Source organism: Anabrus simplex, chromosome 5, assembly GCF_040414725.1.
Source record: "Anabrus simplex isolate iqAnaSimp1 chromosome 5, ASM4041472v1, whole genome shotgun sequence".
NCBI classification, from domain to species: domain Eukaryota; kingdom Metazoa; phylum Arthropoda; class Insecta; order Orthoptera; family Tettigoniidae; genus Anabrus; species Anabrus simplex.
In genome coordinates, this window is record NC_090269.1 from 30,615,128 (window position 1) to 30,636,633 (window position 21,506).

General features: G+C 41.1%; 1 protein-coding gene across 1 annotated transcript in view; it reads left to right on the top strand.

The window, feature by feature from the left end:
- The window catches only part of LOC136873699 (replication termination factor 2), a 76,926-nt gene extending 59,892 nt beyond the window's left edge, over positions 1-17,034 (top strand). Inside the window, exons 4-5 of the mRNA XM_067146827.2 lie at positions 15,454-15,727; positions 16,758-17,034. Coding sequence (XP_067002928.1) covers positions 15,454-15,727; positions 16,758-16,957 — 474 coding nt within the window. The 3' untranslated portion in view covers positions 16,958-17,034. The remainder of the gene's footprint in view (positions 1-15,453; positions 15,728-16,757) is intronic.
- Positions 17,035-21,506: the final 4,472 nt, after the last annotated feature.

Genomic DNA, 21,506 nt, shown 5'->3' on the forward strand with positions numbered 1-21,506 from the left:
AGAGCTTAGAGAAATATGTCGTTTCTTTTTGATAAAAATCATCTTCTGAATTGAGTGATTAGTCTATGATGACAGACACTAATATGAAGAAATCCAAGACGCTCAGACTGCCTGGATTGCGTTTGGACGGCCGCGCAACAGATTCGATTTTACCAGTAATAGTGGGGTTCATGCTAACTTTGGTGATAATCTCGAACCATTGACAATATTTCATCATTTTTTTAGTGATTAAATATTATCTGAAGTAAAAAAATACACAACTTGTGGAAAATTAATGCTCAGTTAAGGGGTTAAAAATAGGAGGTAATCCACCTTGTTCAATACACATTGTTAACAAACTTGAAAATTAATACGTACATAATTATCTAAAATGTAGACATGTTTCAGCCCTTTGGCCATCATCAGTACATGGAATCTGTTGTTTTGGCAAAATGGCACTGTGGTCGGCTCAACGAATGTAATAGTATGGTGTGGCACAGAACTGCATTATTGTCAGACCTGGTAGTGGTCACACGAGTAACAATCGAGGGCAGGATAGGTAAGACAAGAGATCTGAGCACATTTGATCATGGCCAGGTAGTCGATGCCAGACATGTGGGCCATATCATATTTGAAGTTGTGCCTGGCCTTTCCTTGGGCCACCATGTCAGGAGTGTACTGCGAGTACGTTGATTTGGTCAAAACCACCGCTGCCAGGGTCAACTGTTGTGGTGTAAAACATGTCGATAACAGGGATCACCATTGGCTAGCTTGGATGGTAAGAACGGATAGACAGGCCACAATGCAGCAGATCAGTCGCGAATTCAATTCTGGACAATAACGAACCACTACCTTGCAGTGGGGTACAGAAACCACCATCCCATTAGGACACTTTTGCTCATTGCTGATCACAAGGCAAAAAGACTGATATGGGTAAAAAAACTAGTCATTGGCCATGGCAAAAGTCACCTGGACAGAGGAGTCGAGGTACCAGTAGGTTTAAACCAAAGGCAGGGTTGCAGGATATGAGCCATTACCAATGGATCTCTCTTGTCATTAGGGTATAGTTCAGGCCAGTGGTGGTGGTATCCTAGTATGGAGACCGGTCACGAGAGATGAAATGAGACCTCTGGTATGTCTGCCAACGTCCCTCACTGATATACGATACAGAAATGATGGCTGTAAAATTGGGCCAAATTAATGTCTAGTGCTGACCTCAGTAAATTGGAAATTTTTGCTATTTGTTTCATGCCAGACCGACACAGATAGGTTTTATGGTGACAGTTGGCTAGGGCTGGGAAGGAAGCAACCGTGGCCATAATTAAGGTACAGCTCCAGAATTTGCCTGGTGTGAAAATGAGACACCACGGGAAACCATCTCCAGGGCTGTTGACAGTGAGGTTTGAATCTATCTGCCAATTGCAAGCTAATAGCTATGTGACCAAAACCACATAGCCATTTCATTCGGTAAGTTGGAAAAAAGGGCCCCATGGGGTGTACAAAATTCCCTGTACTTGCGGCAAGGTATACATTGACGAAGCATGGCAGTCCATTGGGACTCGCATCAAAGAACACCAAGCAGCCAGACAATTCAGCAATAGCTGAGCACGTCCCATCGTCAGGTCATGATGTCGTGTTCCAAGATGTTTGAGTTCTTGCCCACACTAAACACTACAGGTCTTAGGACTATATATGGAAAGCTGTGAAAATATGTAAAAATGCTAACGATTTCACTGGCTATCAATTAAGTAATACGTGGTTGCCAGCCATTAAGGATTTACATAGGTAGTTTCCTTCCCTGTCCTTTCTATATTGTTATTTCATTTCAGTGTTTTCCAAATTTGTACATTCTTCATCACCAGTTGGTTCATTCCAAACTATATGTTATGTGTTAATGTCATACTATCATAATATGTGTACATCGGTTATGCTCCCTCCCCTCACACCGTCTCACATCATCCTCTGGTTTTCTCCACATACTTTCTTTTCATTCTTCAACTCTTTTCTGTTCTATCCTGATGTCTTTCGTGCATTTTATTTTATTAGTTTCTATTTATTTCTTCAAGTTTGCTAATGTATCAGTATTCTGGAACGTTTTTGCCAAAATTGTTACTCATTTAGCACCACCCAGGGGACACGTACAGCTTAAGGTATGCTGCGGATGTGAGTAACGTCATCCCCGCCTTGAAGATCCAGGCAGTGGACATAGAATGTCCCTCCTTACTGTTACATCATACAGTGAACCTGCTCAATGTGCATACCAGAAGATCCGGTGGAACTTCAAGAAGGCAGACTGGGAAACGTTCAAAAACAACCTGGAAACTAAAGTGTCTGAAATTGATCTTGATGCACCTCCTAACATCATCCTGAATAAATTCACTACAGCCATAAGACATAGCCAAACTGTGCATACCTATAGGTACTCAAACAAAATATAAACCTTTCTGGTCAGATGAATTGAACAATCTTAAGTCCGACAGAGTTCAAGCAAGAAGAACAGCGACAAGCAACAGCAAAATTAAAACAAGCCATAACAATATCAAAAAGGGAATCTTGGAACACATTCTTAACAACAGTTGACAATAGGACAGACAGCAATAAAGCCCACAAGTCATTCCTTTGAATCCTGTTATGATAAATGATAAGGAAATTACAGATTGTCACAAAATAGCAAACCACTTCCATAAACATAACACTTCAAATAGGTTATCCAGACAGAAAAGAAAGAAGACAAGACCCTCAAACAAATAGCGAAAACAAAAATTGAATAATAATGAAGGGGACATCTTCAACAATACATTTTCCATTGAAGAGTTAAGGTTAGTGATAAAGAACACACAATTCAGGAAACAACCATGGCCTGACAAGATATTCCCAGAATTCATAAAAATCTTGGACCATGTGCTCTTAACATACTGCTGCACATATTCAACAAATTTTGGACATTAAATGAAAACCTACCAAGCAACTGGACAAAAGCAACTATCAGTCCAATTCTAAAACCGGGCAAACCAAAACATTCAAGTCCCGTCGTACCAACCTATAGCACTTACCTCCATTCTGGTAAAAATTCTAGAAAGGATGATTACAAATAGACTCAATTGGTACTTGAAAACAAAACCTCTCCTATCAGAAGAACAAGCAGGATTCAGACAAAACAGGTCCACCTCCCATCAAATAATAAGATTTACACAAGCTGTGAAGGAAGGCTTTAAAAAAAAGGAGTGTTCTTGCAGTTTTCATTGATTTTAGAGGAGCCTATGATATACTGTATGGCAAAACATGCTGTTAAGGAAGCTTATTACATACAAAGTAAATGGACGCATGTTAAAGTGGTTTCCAAGATTCCTTTCCCAAAGAATGATCCGTGTTTGTTACCACAACAAAACTTCAGGGAGCAAGCAATCAAAACTTGGCCTCCCACAAGGAGTTGTATCAAACACAACATTATTCAATGTGTACATCAATGATCTTCCAACAGCAACAATGGAAGTAAGTAATGTTAATATCAGCATGTTTGCAGATGAAGTTATCATTTGGACCACAACACATAACAGCCCAAATCAGCAAATGCTTCTTGAACGCAGAATGAACCAGGCACTTAAAAAACTTAAAAACTGGACTGAAAATGACAATATGGAAATCAATACTACTAAAATAGTATGTCAGTTTTTCTCCCTGAGACATCACAATCCTACTGTCAGTCTAAAATTCAGTGATCAGGAACTTCCAAAAAGTGAAAACACCAAGTACCTAGGTATCATGGACAAGAAGCTGAACTGGACCAAACACATACATGTGGAGGAGAAAATAAACAGATGGATGAAACTGCTGAAGAGACTAACAGGAGTTACTTGGGGGAACACTCAAGACACACTCAACAGAACCAACAACACTTACATCAAACCTCTTATAAAATATGGCAATGAAGTACTTTACAGCACCCCAGTCAAACATTGATTGCCTTGAGAGGTGTCAGAATAATGCCCTACAAATCATAACAGGCACAATAAAAACCATGCTTTACAGTTGTATGCGTACAACTTACCAATAGAAGAAGAGTCATCGCATATCTCAGCTTACAAAGACTACCCCAAATGACCCGAACAGGAAAAAGAAAAAGTTACTAGCCCCAATCTGAAAACCCAAAAAGATCCTTTGTGTCTCACCAAAGAATATATTAATAAGAGCAATCTGCAAATAAAACTTGAACCACTCTGTATGCCAATCAACCCCATTGAATATATGCAAGTGACTGCAGATCTTACTTTGCTAGAAAGGCCTGCAAGAAAGACTTCACCGTATGATATAAAACAGCTGGCCGTCTGTACAGTAGAAGAAAGATATCCGTCTAATCAATGGCTAAAAATATGTACAGATGGCTCACAGGACAAGGAAAACAGAACTGGGGCAGGAATAAATTAATCTCTCTTCTCACTCCACTTCCCAGTAGGCCAAAGCAAATTTTGATGCAGAGATAAAAGCAATTTCCCATGCACTACAACAGTTATTAGGCAGAAACAATGATTACCAAAAATGTGTTATCCTTACAGATTCAAAAGCAATCGAAGCCGTCTCATCAAATAATAAGTCTCAAAAATAAAGAACTGGAAGAAATTCTTTGGGTGTTAAAAACCTCCGAAGACTCCACAAACAAATCTCATTTCAGTGGATTTCTTCTCATGTTAGAATAACAGGTAATGAAGAGGCAGACATATTAGCCAAAAAAGTTACTACACTACAACTACTTCCCAGTCAGACTGATTTCATGTCAGCAAAAAGGATTCTGAGAAATACTATTATAAACAGGTATGAAGAAATGGCAAAGAAAACAGCAGAAACCAAATTATGGAAGGATCGTCATCATTTCCCATTATCCAGCTATAGTCAGGTAGAGGCAAATATGGTTCCTCTCCACTTTCTTTGGTCTTTCCACCACTCCTCCAACACTATGTCCCAGTCCAGGTTTCTTTCTCTAATACTGCGCTGGATTGTGTCCTTCCATCTCAATTGTAGTCGTCCGTGGCCTCTCCTTCATTGCATTTGCATTTCCATCAGCTTTTTTGGCATTCTTTCATCACTCATTCGCTTTATGTACCCAAACCATCTTAATCGCCTTTCTCCATTCTATGATACATTTTTTCCACTCCAATTTCTTCCCAGATTTTCTCATTCCTTATTTTGTCTCTTCTACTCTTTTGTATCATACTCCTCAAGAACTTCATTTCGGCTGCCTGTATTCGACTCTCATCCTTCTTTGTCATTGTCCAAGTTTCTGCTCTGTAAGTTGTTATGGGTACGTAATACATCTTGTACAGTTTCCTTTTCTTCCATCGGCACATCTTTGTCCCATGATAGAAACAGCTTCCAGCTTGAATCCTCTTACTAATTTCAGCTTCCAGTTGAACATTCTCCGTTAATTCACTCTCCAGGTATTTGAACTTCTCCACTACTTCCAGGGGCTTGTCTGCAAGTCCAATGACACCTTTCTCTTCCTTCTCCCCTCTAATCATAACAGGAGTTTTATTTTTTCCTACACTTATTTTCAACCTACATTCTTTGATCTTCGCATTCACCACATCAAACTGTTCTTGAACCTTCATGTTGTCTTCTCCCCAAATCACAATATCATCTGCAAATAACATGTTCGTTTCTCTTCCTCCGATGCTACTTTTGCTGTTTTCATGATGTCATCCATTACTATTCTAAGTGATAGAACACTTCCAGCTTGTCCTGCCAACTTGTTTGCATGCAACTGCAACATTCCTTGTACATTGCCATATCATTTTTATTAATCCCTGTCCAATTCGTTTTTGCACCAGACTGTCCCAAACTTTAGTCCTGGGGACACTGTCATATGCCTTTTCAAAGTCAATGAATGTCCACCATATAATTCCCATACTCCCATTGCTTTTCCATTAGTTGTCTCATAATGAAAATGGGCTCTATTGTTGACCTTCCACTTCTGAAACCAAACTGATTTTCCTCTATCTGATTTTCAATCCTAAACCTTATCCTACTTTCCAGTATCCTCTACATTATCTTACTAACATGGGATATCAGTAATTCCCCAGTAGTTCTTCAATACTTTCTTATCACCCTTCTTTAAAATTGGTATGATTATTCCTTTTTGGCAATCCTCAGTCCAATGCAGGCCTACAGCTCCAGCTGCCTTTATCATCTCCACTGAAACTTCATCTGTTTCAGCAGTTTTTCCGTTCTTCATCTTTCTTACTGCCATTTCAATTTCATTCATTGTAATTTCTTTATCCATTTCTTCATCAACTTATTGGCTTTCCTGGTGGTCCATTGAATGACTGTCATGTCATGTTCAGCAACTTCTGAAAATACTCTGTCCATCTATTTCTTCTGGCTTTGTTAATATCATGCAGTCTTCATCTTTCACAAGTCTGATGTTTACTTGATCTCTCTTTTTGTTTCTTAAGATACCGTACAATAATTTCTTGCCGCCCTGCATATCAGTTTCTGTGGGAATAAGGCCCAGCTTTTCGTCTTTTCTTCCTCCACTATTTTCTTGGCCAAATTCTTTGCCTCCACATATTTTCTTCTACTTTCTTCAGTCTTGGATGTTTTCCATGCCATTGGCTAAACGGTTAGCGTGCTGGCCTTTGGTCACAAGAGTCCCGGGTTCGATTCCCGGCAGGGTCGGGAATTTTAACCATCATTGGTTAATTTCTCTGGCACGGGGGCTGGGTGTATGTGTTGTCTTCATCATCATTTCATCCTCATCATGACGCGCAGGTCGCCTACGGGAGTCAAGTCAAAAGACCTGCACCTGGCGAGCCGAACATGTCCTCGGACACTCCCGGCACTAAAAGCCATACGCCATTTTCTTTTCCTTCACTTTACTCTTTACCTTATCATTCTACCAGTGTGTCTCTTTGTCTTTCACATTTCCTGATGTTCTACCACATACCTTTTCTGCACATCCAACCAGTGCTTCCTTAAATCTTTTCCATTCATTGCCCAATTCTTCTTGTATGCTTTTCTCCTTCAACTTCCATACTTTTAATTCTTTTCTCTCTTCTTAATAATGAGGGTTTTTTCAATCTTTCCCACTTTCAGTTTTCCTATCACAACTCTTATGATCTCCACCAAAGGCTTCTTCAGGCTTGACTGTAACATCTAAAAGGTTCTTCTGGTGTTCTTTCTCAGTGATTATAAAATCAATCATGGTCTTTGTTCATCTGTGTCCCCAACCATACCTTGTAATCTTCTGACTGTTCTTCTTCCTAAACCAGGTGTTTCCAACAATCATTTGGTTCCTAATGCAAAAATCCACCAACAACTCGCCTTCTGGATTTACATTTCCATATCCAAAGGTCCCTATATCATCTTCCTTTCCTTGTCTTTCCATTCCAACTTGTGCATTTAGATTTCCCATCAATAGCACTTCCTTATCTTCTGTCTTTCCACTTCCTCTAAAAAGTCCTCTAGATGTTCACCTACGCAACCCATTTGTGGGGCATACAACAGGAATAGACCTTTCATGCCATTTTCAGACTGGAGTCTCATACAATCATCCTATTGCTGACACATTTTGTAGACTCCACATATTCTTTGATTTCTTTTCTAAATATGATGGCCACTCCATTTGTTGCTTCAGGTCCTCCGCTGTAAAACAGCCTGTATTCCTCTTTCAGAGGAATCTCTCCCGTACCCCTTTTCTTGGTCTCCCACAGTCCAAGTATGGCTGTATCATTTTCTTTCATGAAGTCAACCAGTTCTTCTGTCTTTCCCATCAGTGTCAGGACATTTACTGTCGCAATCTTGATGTAGTTTGGTGCTGGTTGTCCGCTTCTCACAATTCTCCCAGCACCCAAGAGCTGCGCATCTCTTTTAGCAGGAGACACCCTAACCTTTTCCGAGACACCATATCTGCTTTATCCATATAGGCTATTGTTACGATGGGCTCGCCACACCCAAAGGCATTTTATACCTACTGCCAGGTTCAAACTTAGGCCGCCCCTAACATGGAGACAGACACCTTTCGTAACCGCTCCTCTGGAGTACAGACGCTACGGGTTTGCCCCTTCCGCCATCTCCACTGTACCTAAATTCATCTTCTCCGCTGTAGATGCAGTTGAGGACTTCACCCATAACCCAGGGCAGGGGCCCTCCATATTTATGACCCCTGGAGAGAGGGTGTCCCAGTATTTTAAATCCCCCAGGAATTGGGCTACCTGTTGGTCTGCGGGTTGTATTGGGTATTTCAACCAGCCCTACATACTGTAGGGGCCCCCTATCTGCCACCTGGGGATGTGCTCTGTAGGGGTCAGGTTCCCCTGGTTACTTTCAGAAGTTAACCTCACCCACAAAGGCTGAGGTTATTTGCAGGATGGAAGGATATTGATGCTAAATGGGATCAGTATAAAATAAAACCAAGAAGAGTAGCTTTAGCCTTCTTCTGGCCACGACTGTCTTGCAGCTCATCTGAAACAAAGCAACATCCAGAGATCCGAAAAATGCACACTTTGCCATGACCCTGGAAGCAAAATGGATAAGGAACACCTGCTACATTGCAACAAACTTGATGTGACAGCCAGTTCAGGAAATCTTACTCAGCTGTACTGGAACGCAAGAAAGCTGATGGATTGGAATCTGGGCTAGCCATAAGACACAACAACAACAAAATTTATTTATTTCTTCTACCACATTTGTCCCTGATTTGTCTGATGTCCTCTCTGTTACTCCTCACACACATGGTGTGATGAGCATCTTAATCCGATATGGTTTGGTCCGCCCTGTCAATATATTATCAATTTCTAATTTTATACAATTGTGTCAAGCTTGAATTTATAATATATTGACAGCGCGGACCAAACCATCACCCGTAGTATATTTATATGAACCTAGGACCAAAAATGGTGAAATTTGTCAAATCTTAATTAGAGCTTAATATTGTAGTCGGTTCCAGTTTGGAGCGCTGTGTGAGCATACAGTGAGCCACCTGGTGACGTATGAGCGTACCACTGTAGGCCAACACTAAAACAATCCTAAATTCAAACCCTCATTATTATAGAAGACCTCCTCGGGAATAGTTGAGATTTTCTTATAAAGGCGTGGAGCAATGTTCTCTGGGAAACGTAAAGAGTTTTACCTTGTTTTCTTGACACGGCATAAGCCCAAAAGCCCATATCATATTTTGTTCTCTTTAGTGTCTTTGAATCGCACGTTAATTGCATCTTGCAATGACTGTCTTACTGTCATGATTCCTGATCTACTGTTCATAGCTTCTGAATATGAGATAAAACACTGTTCACAGTGGGGATTGTCTCAGACACTGTCTCTGTAGAGGAACTTAGGACAAGTGTTACTTGATTTAAAATGTTTAACGTAATTGTACCGGGAGGTACACTCCGTCGCGCATTCAAATTCAGCGCCTAAACGAACCCCTCTATTGGTAAAAGAGTGAAGTTGAAACTACACCAACTTAGAACTTTACTCAGAAGATGTCACCATAGAAATATGATGTAATATTGTTATTGTGCAGTTGCCTAAACTGAGTGAATTTATCCTTGTTTTGTTTGCCATTCATCAAGAAGTTTGGACATTTTTCCACAAATGACACCACTAAAAAACTATGATCATGCACCCTGGGGCAAAGGGAAAGAACTTATAATTTAAATGTTTTGTATTTCTAGGTTTTTGTAACTGAATGATGTTCATTTATTTTTGGGTTGGCAATATTTCCTTTTTGTTTCTGCCAGTTTTGAATCTAGCCAATCTGTAATTTCCATATTTAATTTTCAACCTATCACAGACTTCTTGTTTGATTCTGAGTGTTACTTTGAATTCCACCAATAAAATTGAGAGGGTGTGGCTAGTTTAATCTTGAATGATCTCAAACCTTCCCTGAGGGTTTATAAACTGCAGCTTTTCACGTCTCTTGGCCAATTGATCGTCATCTTACTGAGTGTGTGTATCGAAGCAGGAGGCGACCGGCCTCTTTCATCGGTCAACAGAACGTCTACAAGGTAATGGCCACGTAACTTCTTTCTTTCTTGCTACCTCCACAGTTTAACCCGAGGGAAAGGTCCGACTGTTTAGTTATGTAACAAACTTTTCTAAAATGTAACTTTCTTCCGGCTAATGTAAAAACCTTCATAAAATCTTGAACTGTAAACCGGGGATTCAAGCTCCCCTTTAATCTTGGTTTGAAGTGGCTTCGTTTTCACAACCTTTCGTTTCTGTAATGTATTCAAGTTACTTTCATCCGTACCACCTCAACTAGTTTGGGAATAGCCCCTGCTTTATCGGCCAGGCACCCTATAGGTTTTAATATTTCATTATCTGGGAGTGCAGTGTATGCCTCTACTCAGTTTGTGTTCGGGCCATTTATATAACCCGTTCTTTTTTCATCAAGGCCCTGTAGGTCGGGTACTAGATACCCCTGTATAACATTATCTTTCAATTTGTAAGTTGTGTGAGTGATTGTAATTTTCTGATATTGCCTTGAATAGGCTGGAAGATATTGAGAGCCTGTTAGCTCTTTTTCATATATTGTATTTGTAAAGAGTGCCTCTGGAAGGCTAGATATTCAATTTTGGGAGCAAGTGCTCCACGAATTAGGGAATTTCTGCCCTTGAATAAATTTGTGCTCTTTTGTAAATTTGAGCTAGGAGCCCAGGATTTGTAAAAATCACTAAATGTTGGATTTTCCTTGTCTTGTCAAAATTTGTCATTGTACCTGTTCTTTCATTGTTATAAAAAATTGTTAAGTTTGAAGTCCTAAAAGAAATATAACCTTTGTTAAAGTTTTAATCCAATTCTTGACATGGTAGTTAGACCCATTCACCCCAGCACCTTATTTAACCTCTTTCTGCTCCACGGGTAACCCCGTAACAGTAATGACCAATAAATCAGTATGTTCCCATTGAAATACTGTAAGATTTCCTGGAAGGATGAGATTGGCAGATGTGAATACAAAAGCTCACTTCTGTTCTTAAAGTTTTTTAGCAAATGAAGAGTTGAATTCCATCATGTAGGTTCATCTTGAATCGGGCAATGTTGTTGTAGAGAAAGATGTTTCTGTGCAGCTTTGAGAATCTTTGTGGATTTTGAGGAATGTTTATTAAATTCATTAGCTGAAGGAGGTCACATAGTTTGAAACGTGTACTAATAAATGTAGGCCCTATTTATATCTTCTGTAAGTATTGAATGGTGGAAAAAAAACCACATTCCATTTAAATCAATACTTATTATTTTATTATTCAATGTCAATACGGAACAAACATGTTACTCATCAGTTGTATGTTTACTATTTTCAAAATTTTATAGAATTGGATCTTTTCTCGTCGTTCAATTAGTTTCTTTTCATTCACATTCACCAACAATTTATCACAGCTGGACTGCCGTGACACAGAATGCACATTGTTAATGCAGATACAGACATGTTCCTTTATGTATCCATAAAAACTGTTCTTGAAGAATACTGATTGGAAGAGGAAGGTATAATGTGTACAGACTTGTTTAATTATATAGGAATTATAATTTATGGATACGAAATGGCTGTCAGTCCCACTCTTGCCACTGTTGCTTGAAGTGGATACATCATTGTCCCACAGCCTATTGTCCTCTGTCCCATCGAAGATTTTTGAAATTCCTCTTTCCTTGAAACTTTTATTAACCGTTTCTTGAATCCTAACTCCTGTCAATGTACAAGTGTACTTCCCATGACAGATGTTTATTTTACCTCGATTCATAGTAAAACTATCGCAGATGGTCCCTGAGTTGTATGGTGATACGTCTTCAAAAGTCTGGAAAATAGAAGTTAATCTTCTAGGAATTATCACTATATTTGTCTTGTTACAGAACCTGGTTAACAAGATATCCAAGGAAATTATATGAAATCAGGATGACTGATAATGAGTAATGCTCCAGGTTTTACTGTTCGATCTTGAGCGCTAAATATATCCAAACTTTTTCTTGCACATGCACGTCTATAGCTTTGGAAACCCTGGTGCTCTTCGAAGGAGCCTTCCTTTAAGAGCCATGTACGGGGGCAGTTTCCTTCCATCCTCTGCTTTGTCATTCAACATGACGGTTCGTTCCATTTATTTTTTTTAAATTGGCATGTGTAATGTGGAGCCTTCTATAACTTGGATGGAAGTGGAAAATGCCCTGAAGAACATAAGTAAAGCAAAGGTAACAGGTATAGGTGAGGTAAGCGCTGACATGATCAAGTCTGCTGGAGAGCAAGGACACCTTTGGAAAGAAGAAAATCTACCTGAAAACAACTGGACTAAAGGAGTTACGTCCCTCTATTTAAGAAAGGAGACAGATGGAAACGCAGCAACTACAGGGGCATCACTTATATTTCATGAACTCAAAATAATGGAGCATATCATAGAACAATGAACCACAGCTGGAAGAGGAGCTGTATGGTTTTAGAAGGAATAGGTCAACAACAGATCTGATATTTTCTGTAAGAATGATCATGGAGAAGCGCTGAGAAAAAGGAAAAGATGTCATCTTTATTTTCCTGGATATTGAGAAGACTTACGACTGTGTACAGAGACAAAAAATCTGGGAATGCCTCGAGAATAGATCTAAACCATGTGTTTTATGAAGTCAAAATGCTGTATGAACATTGTCAGAGTTGTGTCAAAATAGAGGATGGATAATCGGAGTGGTTTGCGGCAATGCAGGGTGTACAACAAAGCAGTGCACTATCGCCACTTTTATTCACCATTGTAATGGATGAAATAAAGGGGTTAATAGACTCCACTAGAACTGTAAGTTTAAAGCTCTTGCCTTTGCAGATTATGTGGTGATATAGGGTGACAGTGAGGCTGAAGTACAACAGAAGCTGAATGACTGGAATGCTATATTCAAGCCCTTTAGTCTCAAGATAAGCAAGTCAAGAACAGCGGCGGTGTTGCCTGTTAGCCAACAGGACATCCGTACTAACATAACTCCAGATGGATCAAAGTTGGAACAAGTACGTCAATTCTGGTATCTTGCCAGTGTAGTAACAGCAGATAGCCAACCATCTGCAGAAATCACTTGTGGAGTACAGAATGGAGCTCTGTTTTATCATCTTGTGAGAAAACTTATTTAGGATAAGCAAGTTCCATTAGTATCAAAATTAATACATCTCAGGAGCTTGTTTGTACCAATTACCACATACAGTCTAGAAACTTGCATCCAAACCGACAGAAATATCAGCAAACTACAAGAAGTCTTAAGGAAGTTTTTAAGGGCTATATATTCAGAAAACAAGGTGGGACAAAATTAAGAAATGATGAGATACACCATCTTGTCCAATTGAAAAAAAAAAAAAAAAAACCACTGTGTTGAACCCAGGCTGAAATGGTTGGGTCTTCTCAAAAGAATGGACCCTCAAAGAACAGCTAGAGTGTAGTTTGAGAAGGAACTCTAAGGCAAAGGATCAAGAGTTTGGCCAAGGAAGATATGGATCGATCAAATTAGAAATGATCTAGCTGGACGAGGTCTGGATTTGCAGCAGGGGTTATAGAAGACACCTACATGGACAGAGGTAAATGGAGAGCCCTCATTCACTGCACCCCTGAAAGTGGAGTTGGTTCAAGATGATGATGATGATGATGAATTCCCTCTTCAATGCTTAGCGATATATATATTTTTTTTACAATTTTGCTTTACGTTGCAGAGATACTGTTCGATTTTATGATGACAATGGGATGGAAAAGAAGTGGCTGTAGCCGTAATTAAGGTACAGCCCCAGCATTTGCCTGGTGTGAAAATGGGAAACCATAGAAAACCTTCTTCAGGGCTACCGACAGTGGGGTTCAAACCCACTATCTCCCGAATGCAAGATGAATATATATACTTACCTAACTTTGGTGTCTTGGTAAAGTATAACAGGTTTATTTTATACTCCGGTCTCTACTTGAACAGCCCCCTGCTCACCTTGCGCTCTATAAATTTCTCCAGACATGGAGTAGAGTACTCAACAGCAGAGATATGGAGGTTGCTTGAAAGCATCTAAGATGCAAGCTACACAATACAATTCATGAAAAACAACTTCCCACAAAATGCTACATCTTCACTCATGCAATGTCTTTTTCTAGAAACACTCATGAAATCTATGTGTTACTTTTAAAAAGTATCTGTGAGAAAGTTTCAAAGAGAATTGAAAATTTTATTTTAAGATGTGCAGTAATGTTCTTTGGTCCCCTTATTGGCTGTTTGTGCTGGAGAGTTTGTGGTGGGAGCACCAAAAGCAGCATTGTTGCGTCTTCCAACTAGAAAACTCTGCAGTGACAGGGCATGCCCTCTCTTTCCTAGATCACAAAATAAGATGTGAGGAATCTACAGTTCTGGTTATCACCTATCACTATAATGCACAGCTCTGTTGAGAAGCTATTGAGAAAACGAGACATAAGAACTTTTTCAATGAAAAAGAAGTGTATCTTCAAATTAGGCAGCAACTGTTGCTTGACATGAAATAACAGAAGAATGGACATATGAGCAAGTGGCCATGCGATTTGGGTCATGTAGCTATCAGCTTGCATTCGGGAGATAGTGGGTCTGAACCCCACTGTCAGCAGCTCTGAAGGTGGTTTTCCGTGGTTTCCTATTTTCACACCAGGCAAATGCTGGGTTTGTAGCTGACGGCCATGGCCGCTTTTTCACACTCCTAGTCCCATCATCACTATCAGACCTATTTGTGTCGATGCAACGTAAAGCAGATTGTTAAAAAACATAGAAAGAAGAAGAATGGATGTACTGGGCCATGCTGCACAATCTTGACTACACTAACGTGAGAGAGAGGTGAACTGATACGTACTATCATCACAACCTAGCCTATTCACTGCTATAAAAGTACAGGCACTCATCTGGCCCAGTTCATTTCGTTTTGACATTGGCTGCTGCACAGTACTTCAAACATTATATTTACATTGTTAGCACAGCATAATATCCCTGAAGACGACCAAAACTTGTCAGTTGACAACACCTGTATATAAAACTATTATAAACAACTCAATACTGCCATAGGCCTTGCTAGACCAGGTATCGAACGTATCATTAAAGACAGCTTGTAAAATATTACATGTTGCTTTGGGTATCTCTCTCAGTATTTACAGTGTCCTGATAGTTCACTTGAAATGTCACAATAACGTGTGCAAATGTCGTGTGAATGATTTATGTGTCACTTTCATATTCTCTATACAATCACCTGATACCCCTTTTACTTAACAGAACATTAAAACGTTAGTTATTTCTAATGTAATGGAAAGGTTCACTGCAAACAATAGATTTTCATCTAGTATGCAAAAGCAATGTAATTTTTATGATTTTCAGTATGTTGATTTCCACATTAATTTTGTTATATTCAATTTACAGAATATCAAGGCTTGATTAGACTGGTTCACAACAGCAATAATAATCTGTATATTACATCCCTCTATTTGTGATATATATGTTTTAGGATAGAACAATAATTTATTTCTTTTCTGTATACTTCAGTGTCAACAGCCATTTACTGTAGAAGATGTAATTATCCTAAATGGCACAGCTGAGGATGCAGAGCTCATGCAAAAACGTCTCGAGATTCGTCAGGCACGACTTAAGGCTGAAAAGAAGTCTCGAAATGAAGAGAAACGAAAAATGAAAACTAATTCTACTCTAACTTCTGGAGATTTGAATAAAACCGATGAACAGGAAGGTTCACCTTCTTCGACTTCATCTTTACCTGTTCAAGATAAGCCCCTTCCCTCAAAATCTACAAGTAAAATAAATGGTAAGTCTTTCTATGTGCGAGTTAAAATTTGTTGTAAACTGCAATACTGTACAACATTTGATGCAGATTTTGATGGATGGTGTTTATTTCTAGCATGAATCTGTATACTTGCTCCTTCTGAGCCACCTAATAATTTCAGTATATATCTGTTGTTTGAAAAATTAATCTGGTTAAAGAGTAAAGAATTTGCCTTCAAATTAAGACTGATACATGTACTTTTGGGTTATTCAGCTTATGGTTGAGGAGGAAGATGGCACTCATTTGAGGGTAGGGAACTTGAAGTAAAGGAAGTATTGGTAGACTTGAAGATTTTCTAGGCTTTGCAAATATAATACAGTGAGAGTCAGAAAAGAATAGTAGTTGATCAAGACAGGAGCCTGGCACGTGTAAGAGGGAGTTGTGCCAGACTAAAGTATAGCTGCGTGATAACACTGCAGACATGCTTTTACGTCTAGCATGTTGTGAGCCTGAGTGAATTCATTTAAAATTTGGTACAATATCATCAAGAACATAAACTGAAAATATTGCTTTTTATTACGAAGCAATATTATTTTATTTTTTATCATTATTTTCATTTACCACTGGTCTGCATTTAGGGCTGTCACCCAAATGGCAGATTCCTTATCAGCTGTTTACCTAGTCTTTTCTTAAATAATAAACAGTACCTGTTCCTTTTTCTTTCTCAGATATTTGCTACATTACAAAAGGATGAATATCATACTTAGGCTGTGAGTTCCTGTGGTTCAGCTGTATGAGCTGATTGTTCTACTGCTGACATATACTACAGTGCTGGACTTGAATCAATGCCCATCCTTTACTAGATTATGGAAATGTTTATTGTAACAAGTTATTACAGATTCTTTTGTTTAGTTAAGAGATAGAGTGCAGATTATTTAATAAGTATTTTCATAGAAGGCTCTTTTCTTGTGGATAACAGAACCAGCCAGTAAATTTGGAAAAAGGCCCAGAAGAAGAATAATGGATCCATAGTTGAATGTCAAGTGATATTTTTCCTTTTTTTACTTTGCAGGTACAAAACTCAATGGAGCTACCAAGAGGCCAACAACCACTGAACTGGAGGATCCATTATTTAAGAAAGTTAAGAACTCCTACAGTGTGGCTAAAGATCCTAGTGCATCTGAGGTATACAAATCATTGTTCACCTCTCATCAGAAAGCTCATCAGCAAACTAAAGCTCACTGGATTACTTACAATCCATTTTATAACTAAGAAAAATACTTCAGTTTTGCATATGTGGATGTTATTGTATAACCATGATAAGTAATGTATAAATATAAATCAAAGAACTGTTAGTCTTTATTTTAATAAATGCTGTAATCTTTTGTGTAGAACTTTGGGAAAAATTGAAAGTGCTGTGTGGAATGTATAAGGTGAGTACTTGTCATGTAAGAACAGCTCTGTGTTACATCTTCCATGAAGCCAAAGCATTAGTCAGAAACTATAGACTGATATTGCTCAGCATAGAATCTGAGAGTCTCTTAAATACTGATTGGTGCAAAAATAGCTTCCACATTTTGCTCAGCATAGAACCTGAGAGTCTCTTAAATACTGTAACGAGTTGGCGGGGTAGTATGATCAATTAACACTAGACTGGTAGCTTCAATACTAAGATTTATTAGCTACGCACTAAACTATACAAGACTACACACAACTGTTACTCATAACACAAACTTGCACAGTTCGCGCGCTCTCTCTCCCTTCGTTTCTCACTTGTTCTCACACTACACAGTTTTACACTCTCACACAAGGTCGCACGGCTACACATTCTCTCCTTCGCCGACAGTCCGCACTGTAGCACACTAGTCCGATAATCACGGCAGTTCACATACTTCACTACACTGGCAGTCGCTCACGACTGAACCACACCAACTTCTAACTCAGTCTAGCTCTCACTGACTCCAGGCAGGTCGTTCCTTTCTTATATACCTGCGCTGGCTCTTCTAGAATCGTCCGGATGCTGGACGGATCCAGGAACATCGCAAGATGGAACACTCCAGATTAATCGTGGAATCATTTCCATACTCCTCTGCTACGGGACCGCGAGCAGAAGCGAGTGGGGCTGGCCTAGCACTTAAGCTGCTAGTGATTGGCGCAGTTGAACCGTAAGGGGTGGGTCTGTACAATGCCGGGCCGGGCCCACTGCCAGTTGACATGGCGGACGCTATGACCATTACACTGCCCCCTCCTCAAGGCTGCTCGTCCCGAGCTGCTCCACGATACGGTGCCAAGCGATCCAGGTAAACAACCATCATCTTCCCTCGGGGAGGTCGCCGGATCCGGTAGACGACGTCGTTGATCCTGGTGACGATTGTATATGGGCCTTCCCATTGTGGCTGCAGTTTTGGTGACTTCCCTTTCGTCCGCGTCGGATGGTACAGCCACACACTGTCACCTTCTTGGAAACCCGCAGAGTTCGCGAGCATGTCGTAGCAGGCTTTCATCCGGTCACTGGCTACACTTAGATGATGTCGGGCATAATCGTGGATGTTGTTGAGCCGATCCACCAACTCCCATGCATAGTCTGTCGCTGGTTGCTGCTGGTCTGGTGCAGACCCGAACATTAGATCGCATGGCAGGCGGAGCTCCCTTCCGAAGACCATGTTGGCAGGCGTCATGCCCGTCGTCTCATGGGTGGATGCTCGATAGGTCATCAAGAAGAATGTCACCCTCTCGTCCCAGTCCTTCTGGTGCGCCAAAACCACCTTCCTGAGGCGCTCTTCGACAGTTTTCACAACATGCTCCACCATACCATCCGACTGAGGGTGGAGAGGCGTCGTACGTGTCTTCCGCACCCCCAAGTGTTGCAGAACCTCTTGCATCAACCTGGACTCAAAGTTTCTGCCTTGGTCACTGTGAAGTTCCCTCGGGACACCGAAGCGACAGAAGAAGTTCTTGACCAAGACGTCGGCCACTGTTGATGCCTCTTGGTTCGGAATGGCGTAGACCTCCAGCCACAGTTCCCGGCGTCAGATTCGGGGAATGGTCCAGCGACATCAATGGCGATCCTCTCGAGTGGTGCTCCAACATATCATTTGGCCCCTACTCCTGGTGTGTGGACCCCAGCTCGCCGTGCAGGTGTTGCACAGCTGACACATCCTCTCAACATCGTTCCTCCAGTGCACCCAGTAGTAACGCTGTCGGGCACGATCTAGTGTCTTATTCACTCCCAAGTGGCCGGCAGTAGCGCCCGCAAGCAACTCGGTCAGCACCTCTTTTCTCATGCTCCTGGGGGTTATCAGTTGTGCAATGTGCTTCTATCCGTCGGTTGATTCCCACGTGCTGTTAAGTACCCCGTCACTAACCATGAGAGATGACCACTGGGCCCAGTACGCCTTGTAGGTTGGACTGCGTTCGGCGATGTCTTTCCATTCCGGCCTCTGCCCCGACTCTACTTCTCATAAGATTAGCCTGATGTCGTCGTCTTTCAGCTGCTCCGTCCTGAGGGCGTCTCGATCCCATCCTTCAGCGGCGGTGGCCCTCACGGCCCAGACGTCCACGATGCCTGCCTGTCTCTCCACTTTCTGGCAGTGTGTACAGTTCGCAGGGCACGGTCTTCTCAATAGAGCGTCGGCGTTGCAGTGCTTCTTTCTTTGTCGGTGCTCGGTGGTGAAGTCGTACTCCTGAAGGCGTTGCACCCAGCGAGCTGTCTGACCTTCCTGGTTTCTGAAGCTTAGGAGCCAGGTCAATGCGGAGTGGTCGGTGCGCAGGCGGAAAGGCTGCCCATACAGATACTTGTGGAAGTGCTCCAAGGTCTTCACGATGGCCAGCAATTCCCGACGCGTCACGCAGTAATTTCTCTCAGCTTTTGACAACGTCTTGCTGAAATAGGCGATCACCTTCTCCTGGCCGTCTTGCGCTTGTGACAGTACCCCACCAATTCACACGTCGCTGGCGTCGGTATCGACGATGAACTTCTCCCCAGGCTTGGGATATCCGAGGATGGGTGCAGTACACAGCGACTTCTTCAGCTTCCGGAAGGCAGCCTCCGCCTTGCTTGACCATTGGAAAGACCTCCTCTCCTCAGTAAGCCATGTAAGAGGCTTTGAGATGTCTGGTAGCCAGCTATAAAATGCGGTAATACGTGCAAAGGCCGAGAAAACTCCCTGACGGCTTCTAACTTCTCCGGATCCGTCGCTACTCCAACCGATGACACGATGTGGCCAAGGTAGCGGACCTCCTGGAACAGCTGGCATTTTCCGGGATTTAATTTTAGGTGAGCCGCACGTAGCCTCTCGAACACTTTCCACAGGTTCTCCACGTGCTCTTTGAACGTGCGTCCCACAATAATTATGTCGTCCAGGTACACGAGGCAAGTGTCGTGAGTTAGCCCTCTCAGCACGGCCTCCATCAGTCGCTCGAAAGTCGCCGGCGCGTTGCAGAGGCCGAAGGGCATCACAGTGAACTGGTAAAGCCCTTGGCTGGTTGAGAACGCTGTCTTCTCCTTGTCTTCGGGATGGAGCGCTACTTGCCAGTATCCAGACTTCAGGTCCAAAGTCGAAAACCACTGGGCTCCAGATAATGTGTCCAGGGTGTCATCTATCCACGGTAACGGGAAACAGTCCTTCTTCGTGACATCGTTCAACTTCCGGTAATCGACGCAGAAACGGAGTTCACCGTTCTTTTTCTTCACCAGGACGACTGGCGATGACCACGGGCTGTTTGACTCCTCGATGACTCCCCACTGCTTCATGTCATCTAGCATCCGATCGATTCCACCTTCTTCGCCAGGAGTACTCTACGAGGTGGCTGTCAGATTGGAGCGGCGGCGCCGGTGTTAATGCGATGGTACACTCTGTCTGTCTTTCCGTAGTCACCTCCGGTAGCAGTGAAAATGTCCTGAAACTCATGGATTAGTTCCTTAACCTCCCTGAGCTGTCTGGCCTCTAAATGTTTCCAGGCGTCGGATATAATCTTCCGGAGCTTATCCATTCCTTCGCCTGCTTCCAGGGTCTGTGCGTCTTCGTCGTCCACTGGCACGACACACGTGACTGGTTCACAAGTCCCAAGTTCGGTCGCGCTGGGTACCCTCTGCTCCCGTGACGTCGAATTCAATATTCGTTTTTTTTTTTTTTTTTTTTTTTTTTTTTTTTTTTTTTTTTTTTTTTTTTTTTTTTTTTCAAAAACTTCATAATGGTCTGTATTGAAAAAAGATTTACATTCAAAAGCAAAGGTAAGGTTATCCACCTGTTCAATACTACTTACAATGTGTTATCATTAAAATGTCACATTTTATTATTCCATTTGGTGGGTACCGGTTTCGGCACTATATAATGCCATCATCAGCCCAAGATTTAAGCAAGCAAGGACACTTAATAAAATACATATATGTGTACATAGATAGCTAGCAATGATAGTCGCGTTACATCATAAAACATTTGACCACGTAATATCTCTAAAAACATATTAAAATTCCGGAATTCTAGATTTAAGGTAAGAGTTTTTGTATGTACAATTCAGTATATTCTTATCACCCAGTAATGTTAATTAATGATTTCTATGTATAGAGCTACAATAGCTGTCAAGTTATGTAAGATTTTCTTTTTTACCATCTATCTAGTTAAATGACGATTATTCTATTGCTCTTGAACACCATATAGAGTCCTTGAGAACGTTCTATCGTGTAAGATTGAATCCTATATACATAATCATCACATTTTAGAGTATTACTGTACAGTATAAAATAGAGAGAAGACCATTATACATTCAATGCAAATAAAAAGTTGTTCCTCTTGGTAAAACCTTGAATTCAGTATTCGTA